The sequence below is a fragment of the Rutilus rutilus genome (assembly GCF_951802725.1).
Source record: "Rutilus rutilus genome assembly, chromosome: 10".
Classification (NCBI taxonomy): Eukaryota; Metazoa; Chordata; class Actinopteri; order Cypriniformes; family Leuciscidae; genus Rutilus; species Rutilus rutilus.
Window position 1 is genome coordinate 22,278,923 of NC_140215.1, and position 26,879 is coordinate 22,305,801.

At 42.1% G+C, this 26,879-nt stretch overlaps 1 protein-coding gene across 1 annotated transcript; it reads left to right on the forward strand.

Moving 5' to 3' along the window:
- The first annotated feature begins 24,684 nt into the window (after positions 1–24,684).
- cxcr4b (chemokine (C-X-C motif), receptor 4b) lies at positions 24,685–26,655 on the forward strand. Its single transcript, XM_084421342.1, has 2 exons — positions 24,685–24,785; positions 25,086–26,655. Exons 1-2 carry the CDS (start codon positions 24,771–24,773, stop codon positions 26,130–26,132), a joined length of 1,062 nt encoding a protein of 353 aa, XP_084277468.1. The 5' UTR covers positions 24,685–24,770; the 3' UTR covers positions 26,133–26,655.
- Positions 26,656–26,879: the final 224 nt, after the last annotated feature.

Here is a 26,879-nt window from a genome sequence, read left to right on the forward strand (position 1 = left end):
TGGTTGAAGGTGGTCGCAATTAAGGATTCGACGCGTTGACCAAAAGATTCAAAAAATTAATTTGAAAGACTTCTAGTGAGCTGTGCTTCACAATAAATTACACGTGGTCCTTTTTCGCTAATATGACGGGTTTTTTCCCCCGCAACTGTCACTTCCAGGCAGATAAGCTAAAATCTTAATTGAACATTCCTGTGCAAATAGGGAATAGTAACTAATTCAAGTTATTAAACTATGTTCATACTTCATACCTACCTGTAGCTTGACGGTTATTTTCAAACTAGTGTAGAGTGACGAAACGATTCACTTTATTCAAATAGCACTCGGAAGTTTGAATCATTTTGCGAACCGATTCCTTTAGACGGTTCAAAAACTGATTTACCGAGTCTCTATTCATTCACAAAATATCACCCTCTCCGCTAGATGGCATGGCACCTACATCCAATGATAACAATGATTGTCCTTTTGCCTTAGATGGGCATAGTCTGAATGCAGTTAAATTTTAGTAGCTATAGGGCTACTGTTTTTACTCAAGTTTTATTGTGCATGTCTGCTAATAACATGAAGTATACTTAAGTAATGTTCAAGTATATTTTAAAGTATACTTTATGTAGTAAGTATACTAATATCAATGTGTACTTGTAGTAAACTTGTAAGTGTACTATTTCAATAGGCTACTGCTTGGGACTAAATTGGCCCACTTTTAGTATATAAAAGTATGCGTTTAAGTGTAGGCTGCTATAAGTGTAAGAGTAGTAAACTATTTAGTTTATTATTTTTTTTTTGTGTATGAAAGTACACACTGAAGTGTACTCTCAGTAAACTACTAGTTTAGTAGTTTATACTGCAAGTATACTTGTAATACTTGTAAGTTTTCTTTAAGTGAACATAACATTATACTTATAGTTTACTATTTATTATTTTTGCGCTTGCAGTGTAGGCTACTACTATGTTCAAATGTAGATATTATTTTTATACTTGAAAAATACCTTTAACTGTGCTCTAATTTTAAAAACATTTTATTCATGCATTTCATTTTAAGCAGTTTTGATTTACACGCTGTTTAAAGGGATACTCCACTACACTTTTTTTGGAAATAGGCTCATTTTACAACTCCCCCAGAGTTAAACAGTTGAGTTTTACCGTTTTCGAATCCATTCAGCCGAACTCCGGGTCTGGCAGTACCACTTTTAGCATAGCTTAGCATAGATCATTGAATCGGACAAGACCATTAGCATCTCTCTCGTTATTAGTTTAGATATTTTTCCTATTTAAAACTTGACTCTTCTGTAGTTACATTGTGTACTAAGACCGACGGAAAATTAATGGTTGCGATTTTCTAGGCTGATATGGCTAGGAACGTACTCGGTTACTAACGTAACCTCGGTTCTCTCTAGAAGAGGGAACGAGTACTGCGTAAGATATCTTACGCTAGGGGAAAATCCTTTTTCCGCGAGATATTGAAGCCAAAAATTATCCTAAATTTTGTAATAATGCAAAACGCGTTGCGGCAGCATGCAGACATAGGCGAGACAGCTCGCGCGCCTATTGGCTGCTCTGCGGCAACTGCAGCAGCCTATCGAGCGAGGCCTGGCGTGACGTCAGACCCAATCGGGGCACTTCGCGCCCGCTGCGTCACGTCCCGCCGAAATGGGCGTGGTCTAGGCCTATAAATACCGCTCGCAGGCAGCTATTATCTGGTTTTTCATCATCGAAGCAACCAGAGCGTGTGCATGCACGGCAAGATACGCAGTACTCGTTCCCTCTTCTAGAGAGAACCGAGGTTACGTTAGTAACCGAGTACGTTCTCTTACGAGAGGTCTCTCGTACTGCGTAAGATATCTTACGCTAGGGGACCCAATGCAAAACGCCGTGCATGCTGAGATCTGACACCAAAGACCCAAGGGCGAAAGCCCGGGGTACATATAGTGCACAATCACTCAGGGAACTCACAGGGAGTCCAGGAAGAGGGAGGGGCGAAGCCGCACTCTTCCACATATGGTAGCGTCGCTGAGACGCGAATTTCATCATACAGACAGGGCGGGGTACGGCCTGAACTGATGGGGGAATGTGGGTCTTACACAGTTTGCCCAGGCACATCTCGTGCTGCTACTTTTTTACTGTCGAACATTGAGCTGTGCTCAGTAGACGCAGCATTCTGAGCTGACGCATCAGGTCAGATAATACTGGTAAACTTAGACCGACAGCAGCCTGGCCTGCAGGGCGGGAACCTCTAGGTTATAAAACCTTATAAATGTAGACGGGGAGGCCCAGCCTGCCGCCATACAAATATCTTGCAAGGCAATCCCACTTGACCAGGCCCACGAAGAGGCCATGCCTCTCGTGGAGTGCGCTCTGACACCCAACGGGCACTGCATGCCCTTGGAGGCGTATGCCAGCGCTATAGCATCAACTATCCATCTGGATAGGCTCTGTTTTGACGCGGCTAGTCCCTTAGAACGTCCGCTAAACGAAACAAAGAGCTGCTCCGTCTGTCTGAAACCAGACGAGCGAGACACATAAGCTCGTAATGCCCTGACTGGGCAGAGGAGGCTCGCGTCTCTTTCCTCATCAGGGACCGGTAGGGCTGACAGGGAAATAACCTGCGCCCTAAACGGTGTGTTGAGGGATTTCGGAACATAACCGTGCTTAGGTTTGAGTATAACTTTTGAGTCATTAGGCCCAAACTCCATGCACGCCGCGCTCACAGAGAGCGCGTGCAGATCCCCTATGCGCTTCACCGAAGCGAGAGCCAGCAAAAACACCGTCTTGAAAGACAGGTGTTTCAAATCGATTGACTGTAAAGGCTCAAATGGCGCACCTTTCATGGCTTCCAGAACCGTAGAAAGGTCCCATACGGGGACTGAGGGAGGTCTGGGAGGATTCAGTCTCTTAGCCCCTCTAAGGAAGCGGATGACTAAATCGTTCCTTCCTATTGACTGACCAAGCGTTGTTTCTGAGAACGCTGCTATAGCCGCCACATAAACTTTGAGCGTGGAGGGGGCCCTGCCCCCATCCAACAGCTCTTGTAGGAAGGAAAGCACCTCCGCCACACCACAGTCTGTGGGTGACACACCACGGGCTGTGCACCAGCCCGAAAACACTGACCATTTCGAGGAATAGAGTCGTCTCGTAGACGGAGCTCTAGCCTGTGTGATCGTGTTTAATACTCCTTCAGGGAGTCCAAGATGTACCCGTTGATGGCCCAGACATGAAGGGACCACAGTTCCGGGTGAGGATGCCAGATCGAACCGTGGGCCTGTGAGAGGAGGTCTCTCCTCACTGGTACTGGCCACGGGGCAGTACTTGCTAACTGCATCACGACTGGGAACCAAGGTTGGTTTTTCCAGAACGGTGCCACCAGCAGTACTGAGCATCCTTCTTCCCTGATCCGTTCTATCACCTGAGGCAGGAGAGAGACGGGGGGAAAAGCATAGAGCGGGCGGCGGGGCCACACATGGGCCAGCGCGCTCCTGCTCTTTGAGAAAAATTCCTGACAGTGAGCGTTTTCTTGAGACGCAAACAGGTCTACTTCCGCTCTGCCGAATTTCTTCCACAGCAGTTGGACTGTCTGTGGGTGTAGAGACCACTCGCCTGCCGGAACATTGTTCCTGGACAGTCTGTCCGGTCCTATGTTCAGGAGCCCTGGCACGTGCGCTGCTCTGAGCGAGCGCAGGTTGCACTGAGCCCATACCAGGAGGCGTTCTGCCAGCCTGTACAGGTTCTTGGACCTGAGGCCGCCCTGGCGATTTATGTAGGACACCACAGACATGTTGTCCGAACGGACCAAGACGTGGCGTCCTTTTATCTGGGGACAAAAACGCGTCAGCGCGTTGTCTACTGCCAGCATTTCGAGGCAGTTTATGTGCAGGAGCTTCTCCCGTTCCGACCACTGGCCGAAGAACGGTCTGCCTTCGAGCAGCGCTCCCCATCCCGAGGTGGACGCGTCCGTGGACACCACTTTCACCCTCGAGGAAGTCCCCAGGCTTACACCTAATTGGTACCAGTCGTTCGCTCTCCAAGGTTTCAGAGCTGTGACGCACTTCTGATTGACCCTGAGGCGAAGCGAACCGGATGCCCACGCTCTGCGTGGGACTCGCGCTTTCAGCCAAAACTGCAGCGGGCGCATGCGGAGCAGGCCCAGCTGGAGCACTGACGATGCTGAGGCCATGAGACCTAGCATCTTCTGAAATTTCTTGAGCGGGACAGACGCGCCGCAGCGAAACGCGTTCACTGTGCGCTGAATGTCTACCGCGCGCTGTGGTGATAGTCGCGCTATCATGGACAGCGAGTCCAATTCTGTGCCCAGGAAAGATATCTTCTGACTGGGTAACAGAGAGCTCTTCGCCCAATTGACACTGAGACCCAAATCCTCGAGGTGATCGAGTAAAATGGTCGTGTGTTCTATGAGCACTGCGCGAGATTGCGCTAGAATCAGCCAATCGTCCAAATAGTTCAGCACTCGTATGCCTCTCATTCTGAGGGGTGCGAGCGCCGCGTCCATGCACTTCGTAAATGTACGGGGTGCCAGGGACAAACCGAATGGCAGGACTGTGTACTGATATGCCTGGCCCTCGAAGGCGAATCTCAAATATCGCCTGTGACGTGACGCTATCTGTATTTGAAAATACGCGTCTTTCAGATCTATTGACACAAACCAATCTCCTTGGCGAATCTGCACAAGGATTTGTCTGGTCGTGAGCATCCTGAACTGTCGCTTCACAAGCACTTTGTTCAGTTGCCTTAGATCTAGTATGGGTCTGAGACCCCCGTCTTTTTTCGGTACCAGGAAGTATCTGCTGTATAGCCCTCCTTCGCTCTGAACTTGAGAGAGAGGCTCTATGGCCCCTTTGCTCAGTAGTTTCGTCACTTCGGCTCGAAGTAAATGTGCTACTTCTGTTTTTACCGTGGTCTCGACGCGCGCCACATAGCGGCGAGGGCGTCGGCGAAACTGCAGCGAATAGCCTCTTTTTATAATGTTCAGCACCCACTTCGAAACCCCGGGCAGCTTTGCCCATGCGTCTGCATGGATAGCTAGGGGTTGAATACGAAGCGCGCTCCGCTCGCTCAGCGATGGAGAGGCTTCGGCGTGCTGCAACACAAGCATCGCGCTCGTGACATTTGAGGCATGGGGCGCGCTGATAACAGTGGGCAGATTGCCCGCGCTCGACTCCTCTGCGGTGGTCAGCCGCGAGGGGGAGGGCTGGGCGGTTCCCGTGGGAACTGTCATGTCTATGTGTGGATGTGGGCGCGGGACAGCGGGCACATCTATCACACCGAAAACATTTTTCTGTTTTTACAGAAACCATGAGACATGCACAACGCGGTGTTAGTGGGCACTGGGTAGTGGGCACTTTCACCATGTTTGAAGCGCAACCGATCTGAGTCGGTTTTATGTGCGCGAGCCCTGTGTGACAGGCTGTGCTTGTGTGTAGGGATGGGCACTGGGCAGTGGGCATTCTTACTACACATGAAACACCATCGGCCGTGGCCGGGACACCAGAAAATACACTCTTTTGGGGATTTATCTGGGTAGCCGTGAAAACGGCATTTGTGTGCAGGCAAGCGGGTGACAGAACCGACTTGTTGGCTGCAGAAAACACTGGAACAGTCACATTTGCTGGAACTGGACGAGCGAATAGCTTTGGTGTGAGTCTGGCCGCAGCGGGACTTAAACACCGTCGTTTTCCTAGCTGTGCTAGGACGACTTCGGGGCCTCGGGCTTCACCGTAATCCTAGGTCGCGGGCCACGTACAGCGGGGCGGCGACCGGATGAGCGGGAGCGCGGTCTCGCGCTTCAGGCCTGGCGGCGCTGTGAAGTGGAGGCAGTGGACGGTGGCTGTGGCTGTGAGCTCTGAGCAGACGGTTTCGCACGGCCTGCTGCAGAGCTGGAGCGCTTCGGGAGGAAGTGCTTCATAGCCTGTGACGCTTTCTGTACCTCTGCGAATCTCTCCGCGAAATCCTTGATGGAGGATCCAAAGAGGCCTGTGGCGGAAAGCGGGGCGTCGAGGAACGCGGTGCGCTCAGACTCGGCCATTTCCGAGAGCGTCAGCCAAAGATGTCTCTCAGTCACGGTGAGAGAGGCCATATTCCGTCCAATGGCTTGCGCTGCAGACTTAGAAGCACGGAGAGCGAGGTCCGTGGCACTCCTTAAGTCCGGCACGCAGATCGCGTCAGGCCCTTCCTCATCCAGCTTACGGAGGAGATCGGCCTGGAAGATCTGAAGCGTTGCCATGGTGTGCAGCGCTGACGCAGCTTGCCCGGCGGCGGAGAAAGCGCGGCGGAGCAGGCTTGACGTCGTGCGGCAAGCTTTAGAGGGTAGGGCCGACTTAGCACGCCGTCCAGCAGAGGGCGGGCATAAGTGGGCCGCTATCGCCTCTTCGACCGGCGGCAGCGAAAGGTATCCTTTGTTCTTGGCATCGTCAACAGCGGAGAATGCCAAAGAAACAGCAGGACGCACTCTAGCCGAATAGGGGGCGTTCCAGGACTTGGCGACTTCTTCGTGTAACTCAGGAAGAAAAGGCGCCGGTCTGGACGCAGGCGAAGCGCACTCCCCAGGCAGGAAAAATCCATCCAGCCGGTTGTGAGCGGGCTGCTCAGGCGAAGACCACTCGAGGCCGAGGCTCGCCGCGGCCTGTGCGAGTACTCGCGTGAGCTCCGTCTCGATGGACGCTCTCTTGCCTGAAGACATGCGGGCAGGGGGCGCGGGGTCCTCAGAGCCCGCCCAATCCTCACTGCCTGACGCCAGGATAGAGCAGGAATCATCCTCTCCCAGCAGGGCTTCCTCATCCACGATGTCAACGGAAGCGGCGGCAGACGGCGGCCGCTGTCCGTCAGGAAGCGAGGGTGACGAAGCCGGGGAAGCAAGCGGGCGAACCGGCGAGCTTTGGCGGCTGAGGGAGGGTTCCGGGGCCCGCTGGGCACGGCGCTTTTTACGGCGCGACGCCGCGGCGGGCGGGGGAGCAGTCTCGGTGAAGAAGGCTAGGCGAGTCCTCAGAGTCGCCATTGCCATCAGCTCGCAGTGAGGGCAGCCGCCGTCAGCGAGCGCGAGAGCTGCATGTTCCTCACCCAGGCAGGAAACGCAAATCACGTGGCGGTCCCCGTCGCTGAGTGTGGCTCTGCACGAGCCGCAGGAAGGCATCTTTAAAAAGACGCTAGCTCTTTTAGAATGCGGCGGCGACACACACACACAAAAGTACAGAGTAATAGAAAGGATATAAGCGCCGGAAAGCGCAGCAGGAAGGCAGGAAGGCAGGAAGGCGGCGCGGCCAGCGACTTCAGTGACTCGTCCCGCTGAAGGTGCTCTCTCTCAGACGGCGCGGCTTCTTCTCCGGCTCCAGCGATGCGTGTGCTTCGCTTGAAGGATGAAAAATCAGATAATAGCTGCCTGCGAGCGGTATTTATAGGCCTAGACCACGCCCATTTCGGCGGGACGTGACGCAGCGGGCGCGAAGTGCCCCGATTGGGTCTGACGTCACGCCAGGCCTCGCTCGATAGGCTGCTGCAGTTGCCGCAGAGCAGCCAATAGGCGCGCGAGCTGTCTCGCCTATGTCTGCATGCTGCCGCAACGCGTTTTGCATTATTACAAAATTAAGGATAATTTTTGGCTTCAATATCTTGCGGAAAAAGGATTTTCCCCTAGCGTAAGATATCTTACGCAGTACGAGAGACCTCTCGTAAGAGAACTATACTCTCATTCCTGCGTAATAATCAAGAAACTTTGCTGCAGTACCATGAGTCCAGCAGGCGTAATGATATGACGCAGTGCCTGAAAATAGTCCCCAGCTCAGTAACTTCCAACGTGACCGGGACTAAGTTTGTCTAACCTATTAGACCTATTATCAGGCGCTGCATCATATCATTACGCCTGCTGGACTCATGGTACGGCAGCAAAGTTTCTTGATTATTACGCAGGAATGAGAATATAGTTCCTAGCCATATCAGCCTAGAAAATCGCAACTTTACATTTTCCGTCGGTCTTAGTACACGATGTAACTACAGAAGAGTCAAGTTTTAAATAGGAAAAATATCTAAACTCTTTGGTCATTTTTTTTGAGAGAGATGCTAATGGTCTTGTTCGATTCAATGATCTATGCTAAGCTATGCTAAAAGTGGTACTGCCAGACCTGGAGATTGGCTGAATGGATTCGAAAACGGTTAAACTCAACTGTTTAACTCTGGGGGAGTTGTAAAATGAGCCTATTTCCAAAAAAAGTGGAGTATCCCTTTAATGTTTGATGATCACATTATTTTACATCTGAGTGAGCAATCTTCTATCGCTTGTTTCAGCTTCTTCTTCTCCTGTGTTTTGATCCAGAGATTCTGTACTAGAAGATGTGTTATAGCGCCCCTTACCGTATAACAGTGAAAACATGGATAGCTGGAAAATTCAGATTCAGGGGAAAAGTAGAATCTGAGTACATTCCTATACACTACCAGTGGACTAGCCTACACAAAAATTCAGATACACAGAATTAGAAGCATAGCTGTTTTATATCAATATTCTAATCAGTATTTTCAAACAATGTAAGTTTCATAAGACTGTATATGAAAAACTATGTAAAAAAAAAAAAAAAAGTATATTTAATAGGCTACTCGATCAAAAGGGTTAACACAACTACAAGCCAAGTATACTTTGAATAGCCTACTTAATTATACTACTTAATTGTACACTGAGTACAAGTACAGGCCAAATATACTTGGACTTTTCTCTCAGTATAAGTCAAGTACACTTAAGTGTAATTTTAAGTGTATTTCTGAGAAGTACATAAAGCATATTTTTGAGAAGTATATAAAATGTAGACTGAAAGTATTCTTTCTTATTTTTAGTTTAAAAGAAGTATACTAATAGAACACTTGAATAAACTTATTTTTCGTAAGGGAATGCACAACAACTGTCTGCCTGAAATGTATTAATAAATATCAGATATCTGTTTTAGAACAACAACAGTTCTGAAAATGGCTGTAAGAGCTCTGGATGAATTAAATATCCTACTGCTCAAATGCCATTTCTCATTTGCTCACATAACATGATACATGTGTTAATATGAAAAAAAAAAAAAAAAACAGTGCCAAGAACAATTTGTTCTGCAACAGGAAGTGGTTTTGATCAGCAGACCAAATCACACTTTATCTCAACTCGGTCTGAATGTGAAACTATAGCCTCACTGAAGAAACTCAAAACCCCCTAAAATATCACCATTTCAAAAGTTCTCTTTTGGTTTTGACATGCCCACTAACAAAGGCATGTTGTTCCACCACATCAAGAAAAACAGAAAACAAAACTGTTTTAAAAATTCATTATTTTGTCATTCATTATTTAGAGGCAGCATCGGCATGATTGATTTGCAGGCTTTCTCTTCCTTTTTTTTCTGCCTAATTAGCCTTTGGGCACTCGGTCACAATAATACAAGCCATCTTTTGTTTCCTGTGGCAGCCTTTACTCTGGGATCCATACCCACACACACACATGGGAATACTATATGTCACTAGAGAGCAAAGTTCCCCATCATGGCTGCAGGGCAGGAGTGGAGCCACACGGTGGAACCGCCACCATCCCTCTTACTGATTTATGATCTGGAGAGCAACAATAAAACAAGGAGGAGGCCCAATTATTCTTCTGAGGGAAACTGGAGAAAGTATGTTAGCCTTGACTGCTGAAGTGGGCGTGGGAGAGAGGAAAATGAGTCTGGCCCTATACGCAGCAGGTTGCTTCCCACCCAAAACCCAGCCATCTCTAACTAAAGTCATGGAGAAACAGATATAGACCAATCAAAGGTTTTAAAGCCTGAAAAAGTGGCTTTCGATTCAGTTTACAGTGGACATAAAAAAGTATACACACCACAGTTAAAACAACTGGTTTTTGTGATATAAAAAATGAAGATCAAGATGTGCCAAACTGATAGATTCCTATCTAAACAGACTGTGCTGTAATAAAGGGGTGTGCACACTTATGCAGCTGGTTATTCTCTGTGAAATGTCACTTTGGTTTTCAGTGGCATTGTAGATGTTGTAGCCTATTATTTACATTAAAGCTGCAAAAGTTCTGATATGATTTATCTTTGTTTCATTTTTTCACATTACAGCTATGTGTAGACTTTTTGTAGTCGATAGCAAATACTGATCTCCCTACAGAATTCTTCTGCTTATCATCATTTGGTCTCACAGTAAAGCTTTACAGTGGTACAGTCTTGCAGTGCATGCAATATAAGAAAGCTGAATATGAAATTTTACATCGTGAGAACTTCTGAACACCCAGAGGAGAGAGAACACAAGCGCTTAAAAGAAGGAAAAAGAGAGCAGTCTTCACATGAAACACTGATTCATCAAACTTTGATTAAAGCAGAGTATGCCATCTCTAATAGCACTCAACAGAGTGATCACAGAATAAACCTGGAATCTGAAAGTCGTTTGACATATGCTTTGATTTAAATTCAATCAAAAGAATGAGGGGAAGATTGAGGATCCTGAATTAAAGTGTTTGGAGTGCCACCTGGTGACTGTTTGACATATTGGTTTATATTAGATGGGAAATCTTGACAGGGTCACTGTCAGATGACGTTACTACTTTTAACCCTTGTTCTCTGTTTGGGACCCCTGTTGGGACCCCAAGGTCATTTTAATAACTCAAAAAGCATACTTAACATTTTAATAGGCATTTACAACCTTTCATTTTATATATATATATATAAATTATTAAAACACAAATTTAATTTTCAAATGTCTTCCACAAAAATAAATAATAAATGCAATGAATTTTCATGCTGCCTTTCTCTATTTGGTGCATTTTAAGAAAATGTAACACTTAAATTACTTAAAATAACTATTATTAATTTTAAATATACAGTATCAGTCAGTCTTGACAGAACATGAGAGGTTATTACATATGACTCTAAGATTTTTATATAAGTTTTGAACCCCCCAAAAAAGCAATATGTAATGGTTCAACCAACACCTATACTCTTCCATCAATATGAATGGAACCATCAAAATAAGGATGCAAATGAACATCATAATCAGCCTTCTTTCACAGATGGCAGTGCACATGTTGTTTTCCGTCTGTGCGTCTGCATTTGTGTGATGTGTTTATTTTGGGATAATTCAGTGACCCTTCAAGTCAAAGTCAAATTTTGTGAAGTGAATCACACAAAAAAACTCTACTTTGTCTTTGTTAGCCAATGAGATGCATTAATACTGACAAGACTAGGCAGATCGGGAGATTTATGACTAAAGTGCTATGACTTCTGAACCCTGTTTTGCCCTGGAGTGCTGTAATGAACACACGACCCTACCTTCGAAGCACAGCTATAACAATTAGCATACAGACAGGAGCAAGATGTTACATAATTAACTTCTCAACCACGCCATGCTAAAAACCGTTGACAAATGAGAACGTAGATGTGTAAAACTGTGTTGCATTATCATTTTCCATGATAATGAGTTTGTAGGAACAGCATATGTGCATATCTAATGTTTGTTCTGATTTGCTGTGCTTGGTGAAGAGATGTTTACATCGATCAAAGAACTTAAATGACATAAAGTCATTATAAACAGGAAGATCTGTTTGCCATAAACATAAATCAGATCAGATTAACCAGTTCCTGTATATACCATATTCTATGTGACTGCAAACCCTGAACCTGTATCTAAGTCTTGGACTCTTGGCAATAAATGTAGTTTCCTTTTATTTATGGGAAATATACATTTATCAGTAGGCTAAAAAAAGAATAATTCACCCTAGCTAGTTAGTTAGCTCCCTAGCTATTTAGTTAGCTTTGTTTAACGGAACAAAAAACTTAATTTTAAGAATTTCAGACCTTATTTTTTTTACTCTATTCTTTGAAAGTGCTAATGCACTGACTTTCCACCCATTGAGCAGATAATGGTGGAAAGCAGCCCCGTGGGAGGCCTTGAAACCCTGAGCTGAATGCAGTTCTGCTCCAGATGTGTCACCCTGCCATTTTCCCCAGCAACAAAGCACAATCGCCGTGCTCCGCTTGTGTGCTTTCAGAATGGCTGTGTCATGTCACTAATCTCTGGGTGCTTGCCTTTGTGCGTGGCTCCTTCAAGCCTGAGCTCTTGAGCAGGCCACACTTCACACCTCCTGTCCCCCCACCCCACCACCACTACAAGACAAGAGGCCATCTGCCCCTCTAATAGATGTCAAGAAGACTCCTGAGGAGTGAGGTACAAGCTTGACCTCTCAGATTTTGAGACCATGCGACTTCCAAAAAATACTATTTGCATATGGACCCTTTTCACAGTCGCTTCCACAGTTATTGAAATATTAAACCTAGCAATGTTCTTTCTTATTTTTTAATGCACATTTATAACACTATACTGTTATATTACCTTGTCATTAAATTACAGAAAAGTGGTTAATGCTCCTGCATGAGTGTTTCTACAACGGCTGAGGGAGTGACAGCAAATTTGACATCTTTCTCTCTTCTAACCAATGTAATCAATCCCTCATTATTTTATTTTGCTATAGGGGAAATGAGAACGCAAGCAATGCATTTGTTGTAGGCTACAGTTTAAATTCACCATTATAAAAGTTTGCCCAACTATGACTTCTGAGAACCCCAGGAAATGTGAAAATGGTCCATTATATGTTATCTTATTAAGTGTTTTTTATTTTTCTTCTGTCATGTTTTATGTCACTTGGGGCTTAAGTGAGCCAGGACATCCATTTGTGCCACCTAAAAAAAAACCAAAAAAAAACATATATATATATATATGGATTTGCTGCGACCCCTGATCAGGGGTGTTAAAATATTTATTCATGTCTATTTCTAAATGAACAGGAGGTTAATGCGATCAATAGAGTCTATGGCTCTGCGACCACTTTACTTTGCCTATGGTTTTAAAATGTCATAGAGCATGAGGTCATGCTTTAAAGTGGCTTTCTTGATCATGAATAAGCCCCTCTCTCATTACAGGTGACACAGAGGTGAACTTTTCTGCACGAAAGACCACAGAACAAGAACGCAGCAGAAAGTATCCAGTGTGAATTCTAGCTTGACAGTCACCTCAGCATGTTCACAAGGGGAAACAAACAAGTCGCAACTTCTTGTTTTTAATGGTTGCTCTCACGCAATCAGTGTGCAAAACAAGGAAATGGGCAAATGTGACAGTGACTCATCAATGTCCTCGACTATTGATTTAATTTCAGACAGGCGATTTTATCATGCATCAACAGGCTAGTGTTGGGTTAGAGGGGAGTAAACTAGACAGGGGAAGTTTCTCTGAGGTTTGAACAACATGAGAAGCTACTACCATCATCAGAACACCAGCCAGGTTCACAGAGAGTTCAGCCACTGGAACACTGTGTTTGAAGTAACATGTTGAATGGCAGAAGTTTGGTAGGGAGTGAAAGAGAGAGCTAATTACCCTGCAGACATCAGCAGACGGCATCATTTTTTATTGCATGGTTTTTTTTTTCAAACTGAATGGCACTGGTAAAAACAGCTCTGCAGGAAAGTGCTCAGGCGTTTATACTCTAATACTTCTTAATGTAAGTGCTCTTTGAACACCTGCTTTCTAGAGTGGCCTTGTCATTAGCTTATATCATTGAATAAAGAAGTTAGAATACAAGGAAGGACAGATACTTTTTCAGTTTTAAAGTGACTGTCTGGGAAGATATACTTTTGCTAAGATGTTCTGACTATGGGATTACCATATGGTCTTTTTCCCGGACATATCCTTTTTTCAAACCTTAAAAAACATCCAACCAGGATTCCTATATGAACTATGCCAAGGATTTTGCAGGAATTTTTCTATTGACGTGCTCGGTCATCATTTATTATTAGTGTAAAGGTGGTATGCAGTTTTCTAGCAATAGCATGCTAGCTTTGAAAGCATAAGATCCCACCCTGCCTTCAGAGTGCTCTCCAAAGCCACGCTTCCTCTAAAACACATGAATGCATTCAGCAGGGAGCAAACAAAAGCGTTACGACAGATTAAACTTTTTTTTATTTAATTTATTATTTAAGTTATCACAGCATTGAGGAAAAACTTTAAGCAAAGTATAAGCAAAAATAACAAAAACAAGATAAGACTAAACTGCACAATGGAACACTCTTATTGCATGTCATAAAATTGTTCATATTAGTTTGCTATAACAAAGCCACAGGCATATTAAAAGTGTGATTTAAAACAGACCTATTTTGAATGGTTTTGTGGCTCAGTGTTTTAAGACAGGCTTTCCCCTGATAAATATGAAAAAGTGATTTGGCCTTAGGAACACCTGAGAACAAATCGGAATAATCCATCTTCTGCAGAAGAAAGCAGAGAAATGTGATACGGGTGTCTGAGGGCAAAGACAAAGCGCTCAGAAGTTGGTTGAGCAATAATTTCTGGTGTCAGACATTGAAGACAATAATAGGTGATTCAGTCTGAGTAATGAACTTATAGCACAGGTGTTGTCATCACATGGAATGATAACATCGATTTAATTAACATCAGCCGTGGATGCCAAAAGAGTGTTTGCACGAGAAATGCTTTTAGTTCTCAAATAACAGTACATCTGTTAGGAAACAACAGTCAAAAAAATGTACTATTTCTGCAGGGGTTAACATTTCCAACGCTTGTGTATTTTACAATGAACTCTTCAAAACACATGATGAAACCGTGCCAAGGAAATGAAGCAAAATAGTGTCTCATTTTGCATCCTCTATAGAGTTTAGTTCCCTCCTGGACTACCAGCTGCATCTGTTGATGTATCTTCAAGTCACTTCATCTTGTCAGTTACATATAAAACCAGATGGAAACCACCCCGGGGACGCGGCCCTGCTAATTCAATTAGACAGGCCTCAGCCGTAGCCCCAGATATAGGCAGTCAGTGGACACCCTGAAAAATGGCAGATTCATCCCCACTGCCACCCTGAAGGCTTAGGGCCCATGATTGATCAGACATTGATTTGATTTGAAGTGAGAGTGAAGAGCACTTTCCTGGGCTCTAAGTAAGAGGTCTGAACAAGATTTCCCTTGTCAAATCGTCTGCATCTTGTGAAGTGACTTTGGCTGTGAACAATAGGGGCTTACAGTAGAATGCAATTCGAGCACGATTCAAAACACATTGCTGTGAGTGAGTCAGAACAGAAGATTGTACAGCATCCAATATCTGTCTATACACTTAAATCAAGAATTCTGTTCATTTTCAGGCCATCTATAGGTGTCATGCAACCTTTTTTAAAAAAAATTGTTTTTCTATTTGAGATATCTGCCAAATGTGATAATACACATTCTGACTAAAGGCCTGTTCACACCAAGGACAAAACACTGTAAAAAATAAATAAAAAAAATGCTGCCTTCAATTTTTAAGTACAATAACCTTGGATGTTTAAGTCATTTCAACTTAAATTATTAAACTGACAAAAACTGACTAGTTGAATTTTGTATAACTTATACAATAAGTTGAAAATTGCTTAACTTATTTTGATGAGTTAAAGCCATATAAAAACATATGTTGTCATAACTTAATTTTTTTACAGTGTAACTATAATGATAAAAATAAAGATATCATTATAAAAATCATTCTAAATTAAAGAATAGCAGAGTCACAACAACTATAACAATAATGAGGAACAATATCATTGGATTCACTTTAAAACCTTTTTTTTTTTAAGCTGACGAACAATGAAAACATTGACAGCCAATAAGAATCCATCCTGCTTTAAAAGGTCATGCATTTAAAGCGGGATATGACAGAACTGTGTGCTTATAAACATAACGCCATTGTGTGTTGGTGTGGACGCTAATATATTAATTGTTATAGTTATCATTCTTGGTGTGAATGGGCCTTAACTTTTGTGGTTACTCAAAACACTGTTAAAATGTAAAATTAAAACTGTTTCATTTTGTTATGACTGCCTTCGAGGGGGTTCGAGCCTTAAATGACACTTTGTTAAATGTGAACACACAATGCTTATATCAGGATTATATTTTGGCTACTTCACAGCAATGCTCTCAGTTTTTCTGTCTGGATCCTGTCGTCAGCAGGTTTTATCGGTGAAGACATCTCAGTATTAACAAGTCATAACAGGAAAAAAGGGAAACTGTGGCGTGAAATACAATACAAAATAAACTAAGGGCTGTTACTTACAAAGACCATGCTGGGAGTAAGATTCCCTGTCTGTCCACAGAAAAAGCCAGGAGGCGGAAAGTTTAGCCAGGGGGGGGGAAAGGGAGTCCTCTGTTTACCTTTCTTAAAACACAAAGCCTCATGGGAATCTCCTTTCAGTTTCAGGCTTTCATACTTTAAATATACAAATAACAAGGCAGTATTATCAGTTGAAATGAGTCATTTATATATGTGTACACTGAATATAAATGTCAACAGTATAAGGAAAAGAAGTGCGTGTGCATGTGTGTCCCAATGAAAAGTACATAAAAGTAAATATACAGTAATCTTTTTCTTTAAATACGTGTATCTGTGAGTACTTGGCCTTGCACAGCAGGCGGGCGTCAGAATTTGGAGTTCAGACAGTAGAAGCCTATAATTATGTCAAGAGTTTCACGGTGTGGGCCATCATTATAGCTTACAGCCTATGAAATTGAAGAACAAAAACAAGTCACGTTAACAGGTGCTTGTTTTTCATCTCTCTCTCTCTCTCTCTCTCTCTCTCTCTCTCTCTCTCTCTCTCTCTCTCTCTCTCTCTCTCTCTCTCTCTCTCTCTCTCTCTCTCTCTCTCTCTCTCTCTCTCTCTCTCTCTCTCTCTCTCTCTCTCTCTCTCTCTCTCTCTCTCTCTCTCACCTCCAGACAGAGAAAAACTACCATTTGTTTTCAGCTTGCTGCAGGCCATTGCTCTGATCTCGTCTTTCAGGCTTCAAGAAACCAGACCTTGGAGAAGACAGAGTGTGCCGGGATGACTGTGCTGATTCTGAGCGCTTTGTTTCAGTCTAGTGTTTAAGAAATATCTGCATGTCAGAGCTCTGTATACATGGAGCAGCAGTTAGTGTGAATGTTCTTGATGCATTATGGTGTTCATGTTGGTGATGCAACGTGTCCATTACTTCACTCTTTAGCCAAAAATGTCCACTCTATCTGTCTGAGATTAAAATTATATTATAAAGATTATAAAAAAAATATTTTAAAGAATATTTATAATATGTAATATTTAGTATTTTATGACTGTTTTTCCTCAAAAAACATTTCAAATATTCAGTGTTTAATATTTCGTTTTTTCTAAAACTGTCCTAGTATCTTAAGTGACCTTAAGTGGATGTGTCAACTCTGCACTTTCTCCTGGCTTCCAATAGAAATATACAAAATCTGAGATTAAGTTAGAGGATATGATTTTTTTGAAGCATTTTTAAAACATTGATGTTGAGCTTCCGCTTCACTCCATCTGGACTGACTATACCTCAAATGTGACTTGACATGAGACTAATAACACATCAGTAACCTAATAAATAATGAACAACTCTGAAATGCATTGTGGGTGCTCTGAACGCTCATTAGCAGCGTGCCTATGACTCTTCCGTTCACCCATTCATGAGGTCTTATGAGCTGTCATCTGGTGCACCGTCCCTCTTATCTGAGTCAAGTCAAGCAGAATTGAGCGGGCCATGTGTTTGATGTGCTCTTTCTCCTCTACTTAAGCCACTCTGGCCATATGGGTGGATTTAGAGCAGGGGACACTTGAAAGGGGGCAAAAGGAGTTGCTCCCCCTCGACCCTTCTGTCACAGATAGGCATCGTGCTCTTCTGAATGCACACAATGAGCTCTGTTGACAGTTCAGACACAGGTATATCTGTAAATAAAACAGCTGGTATGTCAGTCAAAAATGTAGGTTACAACTGATTGTTTTGTTATGGAGTAGATTTTTGTGTAGAATGTCTGACAGAATAACAGACAGAGAGTACAGTATTTTTAAGTGAACAATTGCTTGTAAACCCAGCTAACAGGAAATGTTCTCAGAACTTTGGCTTACATGGAAAGGTTTTCTCAATTATTAAATAATATGATGCTAAATGCTTTGCCATGGCACTCAAAAGGGAGAGTAAATGCTTAAAGGGATACTTCACCTCTGGGAAGATGAATGTGTATTTAAAATAGGTCATTTAAGTAGAAGAAATGTGAAGAAATTTTTGAATTTGGAGCTTTCTAGACTGAGAAAAGCCAGAAAATTTATTTTTGGCTTATGTGGATGAAAGACAACAACTCCCAGAATGCACTTGCTTCGCTGTCTTAGGAGGCCACGCCTACCGGTAAGAGTGCGCAGTTGAAAACAACAAAGCTAGCCTACGTGATGAGTTTGCGAGGGATTTAGAGATAGCCCAAAATGTCCGGGATTCGGCTTTTGCGTTCTACAGTCGCCATTCATTCATCATGTTTACTGTGGCGAGCAGGACGAGGCTGACGGCCGCGGGAGAACAGCGCGAAGCCGGTGGCATGATTACTGAGATGCGCCGGGTCTCCCATCTCTCACGGAGGAGCGGGAATTTTTCTTAGCAATGGTAAAACGCACATCAACCGATCACTTGTTTAGCGTTCATGTAAACACTACATTCAAATTCACCAATCGGAATGAATTCAGTTAGATTGAAACAAAAGGTGTGCATGTAAACAAGGAATAGCGACCGCAGAAAGCAAAAGCTGAATCCCGTACATTTTGAACGATCTCGTACATCCCGTACATTTTGAACGATTGCTGAAGTCCGGGAAAAGGAGGATGGTTACTTACTCAGCTTTCTCCTACTATTCAGCATTCTCCACAGAACAAGAGCCTGCTAGCTTAGCTTCCAAAGAAAGACGGCTGACACTGTGTACATTCTGTGAGTGAGATCCCACCCTGTATGGGCGGGCTGAAAACATGCGGAACAACGCCATCTACTGGCTGTAGTCTTTAGCCTCTGGCCAGAAAATCCTCCGATGACGCAAAATGACGATTTTTGCGTCATCGGAGGATTTTTTCCAGACAAAAAATACATAAATCTCTTGTCTCAGGGGGATATGAGGGTGGAAAGCATGGTGATTCTAAAATACTACAGGTTTTCTACTAATACAAAGCTTAATGCTAAATCCTGAAGTAACCCTTTAAATTAAGTGTTGTATATTTTTTTCTTTTTGTGCAAGATTACCCAGACAGCAACATAGTATCAGCCCAGATCTGGCCCAAATCTGGTTCGTGCGGATTCCACACGGTCCAGATGTGGGCCGGATCTGGGCCGACACTATGTTGCTGTCTGGGTAATGTTAAGTGGGAGATTTAGTAGTGTTTAATGTTGTTTTGCTATGCTAGTTTTAGAAGAGTTTCTGTTATGTTGGGTTTTTTGGGGGGTTACCATCATGGTGACAAGTGGAGCATGTGCTTGGTTTGAGAACAAGTATAAGCTAATAGCTCTACACTGTTTTGCTCATTCAGCTATTGCTGTGCTAAAGCAAGCAATAGCCGTCATTTCACCGTCTCGGTTAACCATAGACCCGATATAGTCTGGCTATGAGTAACCCACTTCTAACCAAAATAACCTTGAATTTGGTTACATGTGGTTTTTTTCCAAAATAACTTATGAGATGTACACTCTAAAAAATGCTGGGTTGTTTTAACCCAATTTTGGGTCAAATATGGACTAACCCAAACGTTGGGTTAAAAATGCAATTTAAAAATGTAACCCAATGGCTGGGTTTGTCCATTTTTAAATTGCATTTTTAACCCAACGTTGGGTTAGTCCAACATTTTTTAGAGTGTATGTAAGGTGTTTGGTTTTCTTTGACATGTTTTCTAATTGATGATATTGGGTTATGGTTAGACGTCTATTACATTTTCACTGATAGCCCAGATTTCGCCTTGTGTTAGCCTACACGTCAGGGCTGTGTTTGGATGGCTATCAGATGTCTTTTAAATGCAAAATTATATTATAGTTATAACTATTTCTGTTACCACTACTAAAAATGTTTGAGTTGAGATTACATGATAAATTTAAGTTAAACGTATGATTTGGCATACTTCAAGTTAACAGTAATTAGCATAAATGGTAAAAAAAATAAAAACCTGCAAGTTAACTTTGAATTTCTTAACTCAGAATATTTGAAGTAACCGATTACCTCAATTTTCTTGAGTTTTGAAGTAACTGATGTAATCAGTTTATTTTGGGTTTGCAGTGAAAGCTGGGTGTTTTGCCATCTTAAACCCATGGTCACTTTGCTCAGCTTCAGTATTGCAAATTAAACCACAATTTAGCCGTTAGTGAAGGAAGGTAGGAACTTATCATGGAGAAACAGCAAACACCCTTCCCTTCAGACTCCATCCAAGAAAGGCTTGTGAGACACTTCTGTGGTTTGTTTTGGGCTATGAGCCAATAATGAATATAAATTTCAAGCAACACCCCAGGGGAAGTGTCACCATTTGAAATGTCATTTTACCCAACCTATTTTTTCCTTTTTCATTACCCCTTCGTTTTTGAAGTAAAGTCGTGTCAGGACGTGTGGGCAAAGAAAATGTGTCAGTGATTTTTTTTCTTCTTTGCAAACTGTAGTGCTTCCTGTTGTAAGTTAACACCAAAGATCAGGCAGGAACCCACTCAAAGCACATGGTACAACATGTGACTACCTGTTTAACATGGTTTCAGTCACATGTAAACAGCATGCAGCAAACCGCCAAAATGAGAGTCAACATTTCTCATTACACATAATTTATCTGAATAGTAGTGTTTGATATCGACACCGAACTTTATGAAGGCACATGTCAAGCCTGTCTAACAAATTCTCCAGTGAATAAATTGCCCTCTCCTCTAATTTCAAAGCGCAAAGTCATGACCTAATGCTATAAGAGGAAGAGCTTTCAGAAAGTGAATAAGTCTGCCCACACCCAAGTAGGAAGCGTAAAAAGGTGCATTTCTTAGATAAGGCAAACCTTTGTCCTTAAAAATGTCCATTGTTCAATCATAAGACTTTAAAATTACATTAAGACATTTCCTAAATGTTTCAATGATATGCTATAGGTATTCAATGATATGCATAAGTGCATCTGAATCTCCAAAGTATCAATGTATCAGTGTCATGGATGCACAAGAACTGGATTTTTTTTTCAAACACAGTCACACTCCTAAATTGAGAAACATTTTGATATATGAGTAACACTATCATTTAGTCATAAAATATGAAAAATATTCTGGACTGGAACATGACTAGGCAAATCGTATCATGTCGTCCCCCTGGTTATGTTAAGGAGAGGTGGGTGAAAAATATGCAGAACACAACCAAAAAGATCCTGGAATGAGTTAGCCAACACCCATTCAAACATGTAGATCTGTATATCTACAAGAAATATCCCAAGGCAGAAACATAAGCACCATAGAAAGCATATATGGTATTGATGTATGTTTTCCAGCTCACAACAAGCCCTTTAGCTATTTTATTACTGATCTAAATAATGTGCCATCTGAGAACAGAAATGAGTCTTGAACCCAAACTTGATCTTAAACAGAGTTTTTAGGGACCTATTATGTTTTGCATATAGAGCTTAATTAAAATGTATCTAATTAGCACTTTATTTTTCCCTTGAAATAACTAAAGAGGATCATTCTTTTCTTTCATGCAAATTAATCTTTTCTGTACTGTAATCATGCGATATTTACCTGATAAATCTGTATTTAAGAGTAAATTGGACTTTTAAATGTTACACATACCAAACAGGATGACAAAATGCAAATGAACCCGCTTAGGGTTTTCAATGTCAGATCAAAGCAGAATATATATATAAAAAAACAACAGTCTCCACACAAACAGCTGGGTTGTAATTACTGGAAACCCCCTAGCTGAGAATTTCATGATTAATTATGTATCGCTGCATATTTTCCAAAAAGCCCTATCTTATGAACCAGAGCTGATCCTTCAGCCCTCATATTATTATGTATGTGATCCTTTGCAAGCGTGCTGATGGCCATGAATGAGTTGTGGCTGCAAAACAAGCATTGTTTACCCTCTGGAGGCTTTACACATTTCACTCTTTATCTCTGCTGCATTCTTTTACCTTATTTCCATGCTCATTCCCTGCTCCTTAGCTCCCTTGCCACTCTTCACACTTTACATATGAATTCTAAACAGCACACGGATCCTTTGTATTCATGGGTACAGACGGCGTATACTGACAGATTGTGTTTAGTGCTCTCAGGACAGGGTATCTTATATTTCACAGGGGGGATTCTAGCTCTGGTTTAGCGAAACACATCCTCCTGACCTGACCCTCGCTCATATAATTGAAAGAAAACAAAACATGGAGGCATTGCCAAGTTAATAATTCAGCCCGAAACGACCTGTCAAAACCTGTTTTTACTTCGACAGTGGTCTTTGAGTCTGAATCCACTTGAAATGCATGCTTACATTTCACATTTTTCTAATTTATTTTTCTAATTTGATTATTGACCTAAATGTATTAATCTAATACAAATTTAGAAGATTATTGATCTTAAATATTTACATTAGATTACAGTATTATTAAGCATTACTGTGCAGGCTTTGCCTTTCTGATCCCTTACAAATTAAAAAAATCTAGGCATACCTTTGCTGAACGATTTATATCATCAGCAAAAAGAAAGCTTTAGGCCTTTAAGTGTCTGAACTGTATAAGGTATAGGATCAAGCGTTTATTGTTATAGGACAAAGTTACATGATCCTTAAGAAAAAGTGCATAAAAATGATTTCATGTCATCATCTGTCAGCGAACACTTTTACATCTACTTGTATTTTTCCTGAGTCACCTTCATTCCATATCCATTTCTCACCAGAGGCTCATGCTGTTGATGTTTCACAGTAACACAATGGATGGAGGAATTCCATCTGTACGGTCCACAGGGCTCTAGCGCAAAGATCTGGCCTAATGAGAGGACAGACAGACATAACAACAAACACAGAGGAGGCATAAGTTGACTGCATGGATGGCAAAGATGTTAGGCCTACTCAAAAATTAAACGGATAAATCACTAAAATAAGAGTCTCATGTTTCAAAGAAATGTGATTCTGTCATGGCTCACATTTAAGTAGAGTCACAGAGAGTTTGGATCTGTCATTAAATGTTAGTCCAAGCATATGATGGAGGTGACTGTGTGACCTTCTTCTTTCATCACTCATGGTTCCTTCAACAATCACAGTTCTACACGAAACAAATTGCAAAGAGGACCAGAGGAGACCTGCCATATAGTAAATCACACTACAAAGCCTAAAGCGACCTCAAGTAACGGCCTTCACACTGTTCTTCACCCGAGTAACACGATGTGATCATAAACAAAACTGCTGGGACGTCTGGGAGGGAATTTTAGGTGGTGGGAAAGTTCACTTCAGTTGATCTGATTAAATGAATAAGGACTCATGTAGTCAGATGGTCATAAGCAAAATAAACCCTGACAGGGCTTTCAGGACCCCGACACAAAACAGAGTGGCTTGTATTGGCCTTAAGGGAATCACTTTGCGATAACGACCTGCTGACTGAACATTATCCGCCTTGTTAAACAGCTACTTAGCAAATAAATTGTCATAAACATTTAATTTTGATTTCAAATAATAATAATAATTAATTTAAAATAATAATAATAAACTTCATTGTAGTCATTAAAATGATCTATCTATCTGTCTGTCTATCTATGATTTTCATATTCATATTTCAATTTTGTTTTGATGTCAATGTCAATTATTTTTATTCTTATAATTACTTTTTATTTGACTCTAACTGCTTTCTACTATACAATAATGTCAGTTTTGTCTATCACACTGAGGATTTTAAATACAGATTCATACAGTAGGTAAATTTGACTGGGAAAAGGCAATACTGTAGTACACAAAAAGAAAATGAACATTTGTATTTATAAAGTACATTTATTTTTTGTAGAAATGTGACATGTAAACTGAAAATTCTCAGTTGCTTGTTAATTTTTACACACTCTATTATGTCTTTCTCTAACACATACATACAATATCTTCTTACATATCTTCCTATTGCTCTTCAATGACAAGAATGTGTGTTTAGTTTTCACATCTCTACAAAAATAAATGTACTGTGTGAATACAAATGTATTTATACATCACTGATAGCTGATGCTGTTCAGAGTTGTGATGTTCCTCCATGTTCAAAAATGGTAGTGATTGTGCTGTCAGCAAACACACACACACACACACACACACACACACACACACACACACACACACACACACACACACACACACACACACACATATATATATATATATATATATATATATACAAATTGGTTGATTGATACAATTGTGATTCCTATTCATTACAGCGACAGGCCAATTTAGCAAACGCGTGTCATAAATATTTATGAAATATAACATGTCAGACATATTTTGATCACTGAATGGTTGTGATGGGTCACAGAATGTTTAGAAGTTGTGAAGAGTTTGACAATTTCACTGAGAATCAACTCATCAGTTTTCATCAACAAGCCATGTGCATTTAGTCATTGTGCAAATTGTAGACAATTGTAGGCTACTTACTCTTTTGCACACATGCCAAAACACAGGCAGTTTGCTTAAATAAATAAGTAATCCAAGTCTGATGTGAACAAGAAACTAATTGTTCAGAGATCTGAACTTAGAAAAGTAAATAAGAGAACTGAGCCTTGAATACTTGAATAAGAGAGCTGCCCTGCCCTGCCCTACTAAGCTCCGCCGACGTCATGACCCCGCCTTGTTGAATATAAAGGGGCGTGTCGGACTTTACGGAGGACTATTTAAATGCTGCTGCTGGAGATCCGTTGACTGAAGTGTGTGGAGAGACTTTTGCGCGGTTTTTGCGCTCACCTGTTTTAACAACATGGACTTTTACGATGTAAGTTGTTTTAAGACAAATGTAGAACGCTCTGTAGTCTGATATTTGATTAAATACTTAATACCAAGGCTTTGTCAGTTGTTTATGTTTATCGTGTCTGGTAACCTGCACTTTGCTTGTCACGTTTTACTATTCAGGTTTTGTGTGGTTTTAAAACATTTTAAAGCAACTTTTTTTTTTTTTTTTTTTTTAAGTTTATAAAATAAATCATGTGTTTATATAGCCTATATATATTTTTTCATTGCTACTTTTATTGTCAACAGCATGTGAAATTAATCAATCTACTGTTATTTTCTGCAGCACATCATTTTAGACAACAGTACAGACTCCGGGTCTGGGGATTTTGATGATTATGAACTTTGTGACCTTACGGACAACAATGACTTCCCAAAGATCTTCCTCCCTACTGTATATGGGATTATATTTGTCTTGGGAATCATTGGCAATGGACTTGTGGTGCTTGTGATGGGCTTCCAGAAGAAGTCGAAGAACATGACAGACAAGTACAGATTGCACCTCTCCATCGCCGACCTCCTGTTTGTCCTCACTCTGCCCTTTTGGGCTGTGGATGCGGCCAGCGGGTGGCATTTTGGGAGATTTCTGTGCGTCACAGTCAACATGATCTACACTCTGAATTTGTACAGCAGCGTGCTGATCCTGGCCTTCATCAGTCTGGATAGATATCTGGCAGTTGTCCGTGCCACAAACAGCCATGTCGTCAGGAAGCTCCTTGCAGAAAAGGTGATCTACCTTGGAGTTTGGCTCCCGGCGACCCTGCTCACCGTGCCCGATCTGGTCTTCGCCGAAGTCCGCGACACGGGCATGAATACGATCTGCCAGCTCACCTACCCGGAGCAGGGGAACATGGTGTGGAAGGCTTATTTCCGCTTCCAGCACATCATCTTTGGCTTTCTGCTGCCTGGTCTGATCATTCTAACCTGTTACTGTATCATCATCTCGAAACTGTCTAAGAACTCCAAGGGTCAGGCCCTGAAGAGGAAGGCGCTGAAGACGACCGTCATCCTCATCCTCTGCTTCTTCATCTGCTGGTTGCCTTACTGTGCCGGGATCCTGGTGGACACTCTGGCCACGCTGAACGTCATATCTCACAGCTGTTTCCTGGAACAGGGTCTGGAGAAATGGATCTTCTTTACTGAGGCACTGGCGTACTTCCACTGCTGTCTGAACCCCATCCTTTACGCTTTCCTGGGAGTCAGGTTCAGTAAATCTGCCCGTAACGCTCTGAGCATCAGCAGTAGATCGAGTCACAAGATGTTGACCAAGAAAAGAGGCCATATATCATCAGTATCTACTGAGTCCGAGTCATCCAGTGTGCTGTCCAGTTAATGGACACTTTTGTACATAAAACTTTCTGACATGGATGACTAAGCTTTCTTTTTTTTCTTTTTCTTTATAAAAAAGGACTTTACTACACTTTGTGTACATTGTAAACTCTTTATTGTGTTGATCATTGTTATTTTGTACGACTTTATTTTCTGGTGTTTTTATTCAGCTACTTAAATTAATATTTTTTTAAATGTTAGTACTTTTTATTGCAGGGCCTAAAGGCAGAGCCTTGACAAAGTCTGTATGCTTGCAGAAGTTCTTATCAGGAAATGTTGCATAATCTTTGGTCTTATTCAGAATGCGTAGTGTAAATTATTTGTACATAGTTCATTGTTTGCCTGTGTGTGTGTGCTGTGCACTTAGCTTTTCCTATTTTCCCCATAAACTTTCTGATATTTATTAAAATGGTAGCTCGCACTGTAATTTTTTTTTTAAAGTGTTGTAGAATTGTAATTTAATCATGTCACAATTGTTGCATGTTGACTTCTATTTCATAATAAAACACAAAAATCACCACTTTTAATGAGGTCTGACGTAGTGTCATCTTGTGCATCTCTCAAGTGGCCACACACCCACACCCACACCCACCTCCACCCCTAATCTCTCTGTGGGGGTGGGGTAGAGCTGAAGGTCTGTCAAGTTACCAAAACAAAAGCTCCACCTGATCTCCTGCTGAACAGAATGGCTGAGGAGAGGGTCTGTAATTTTAAGAACATCTGTGTTCTTTAGCGTTTTAAGCAACTGCTG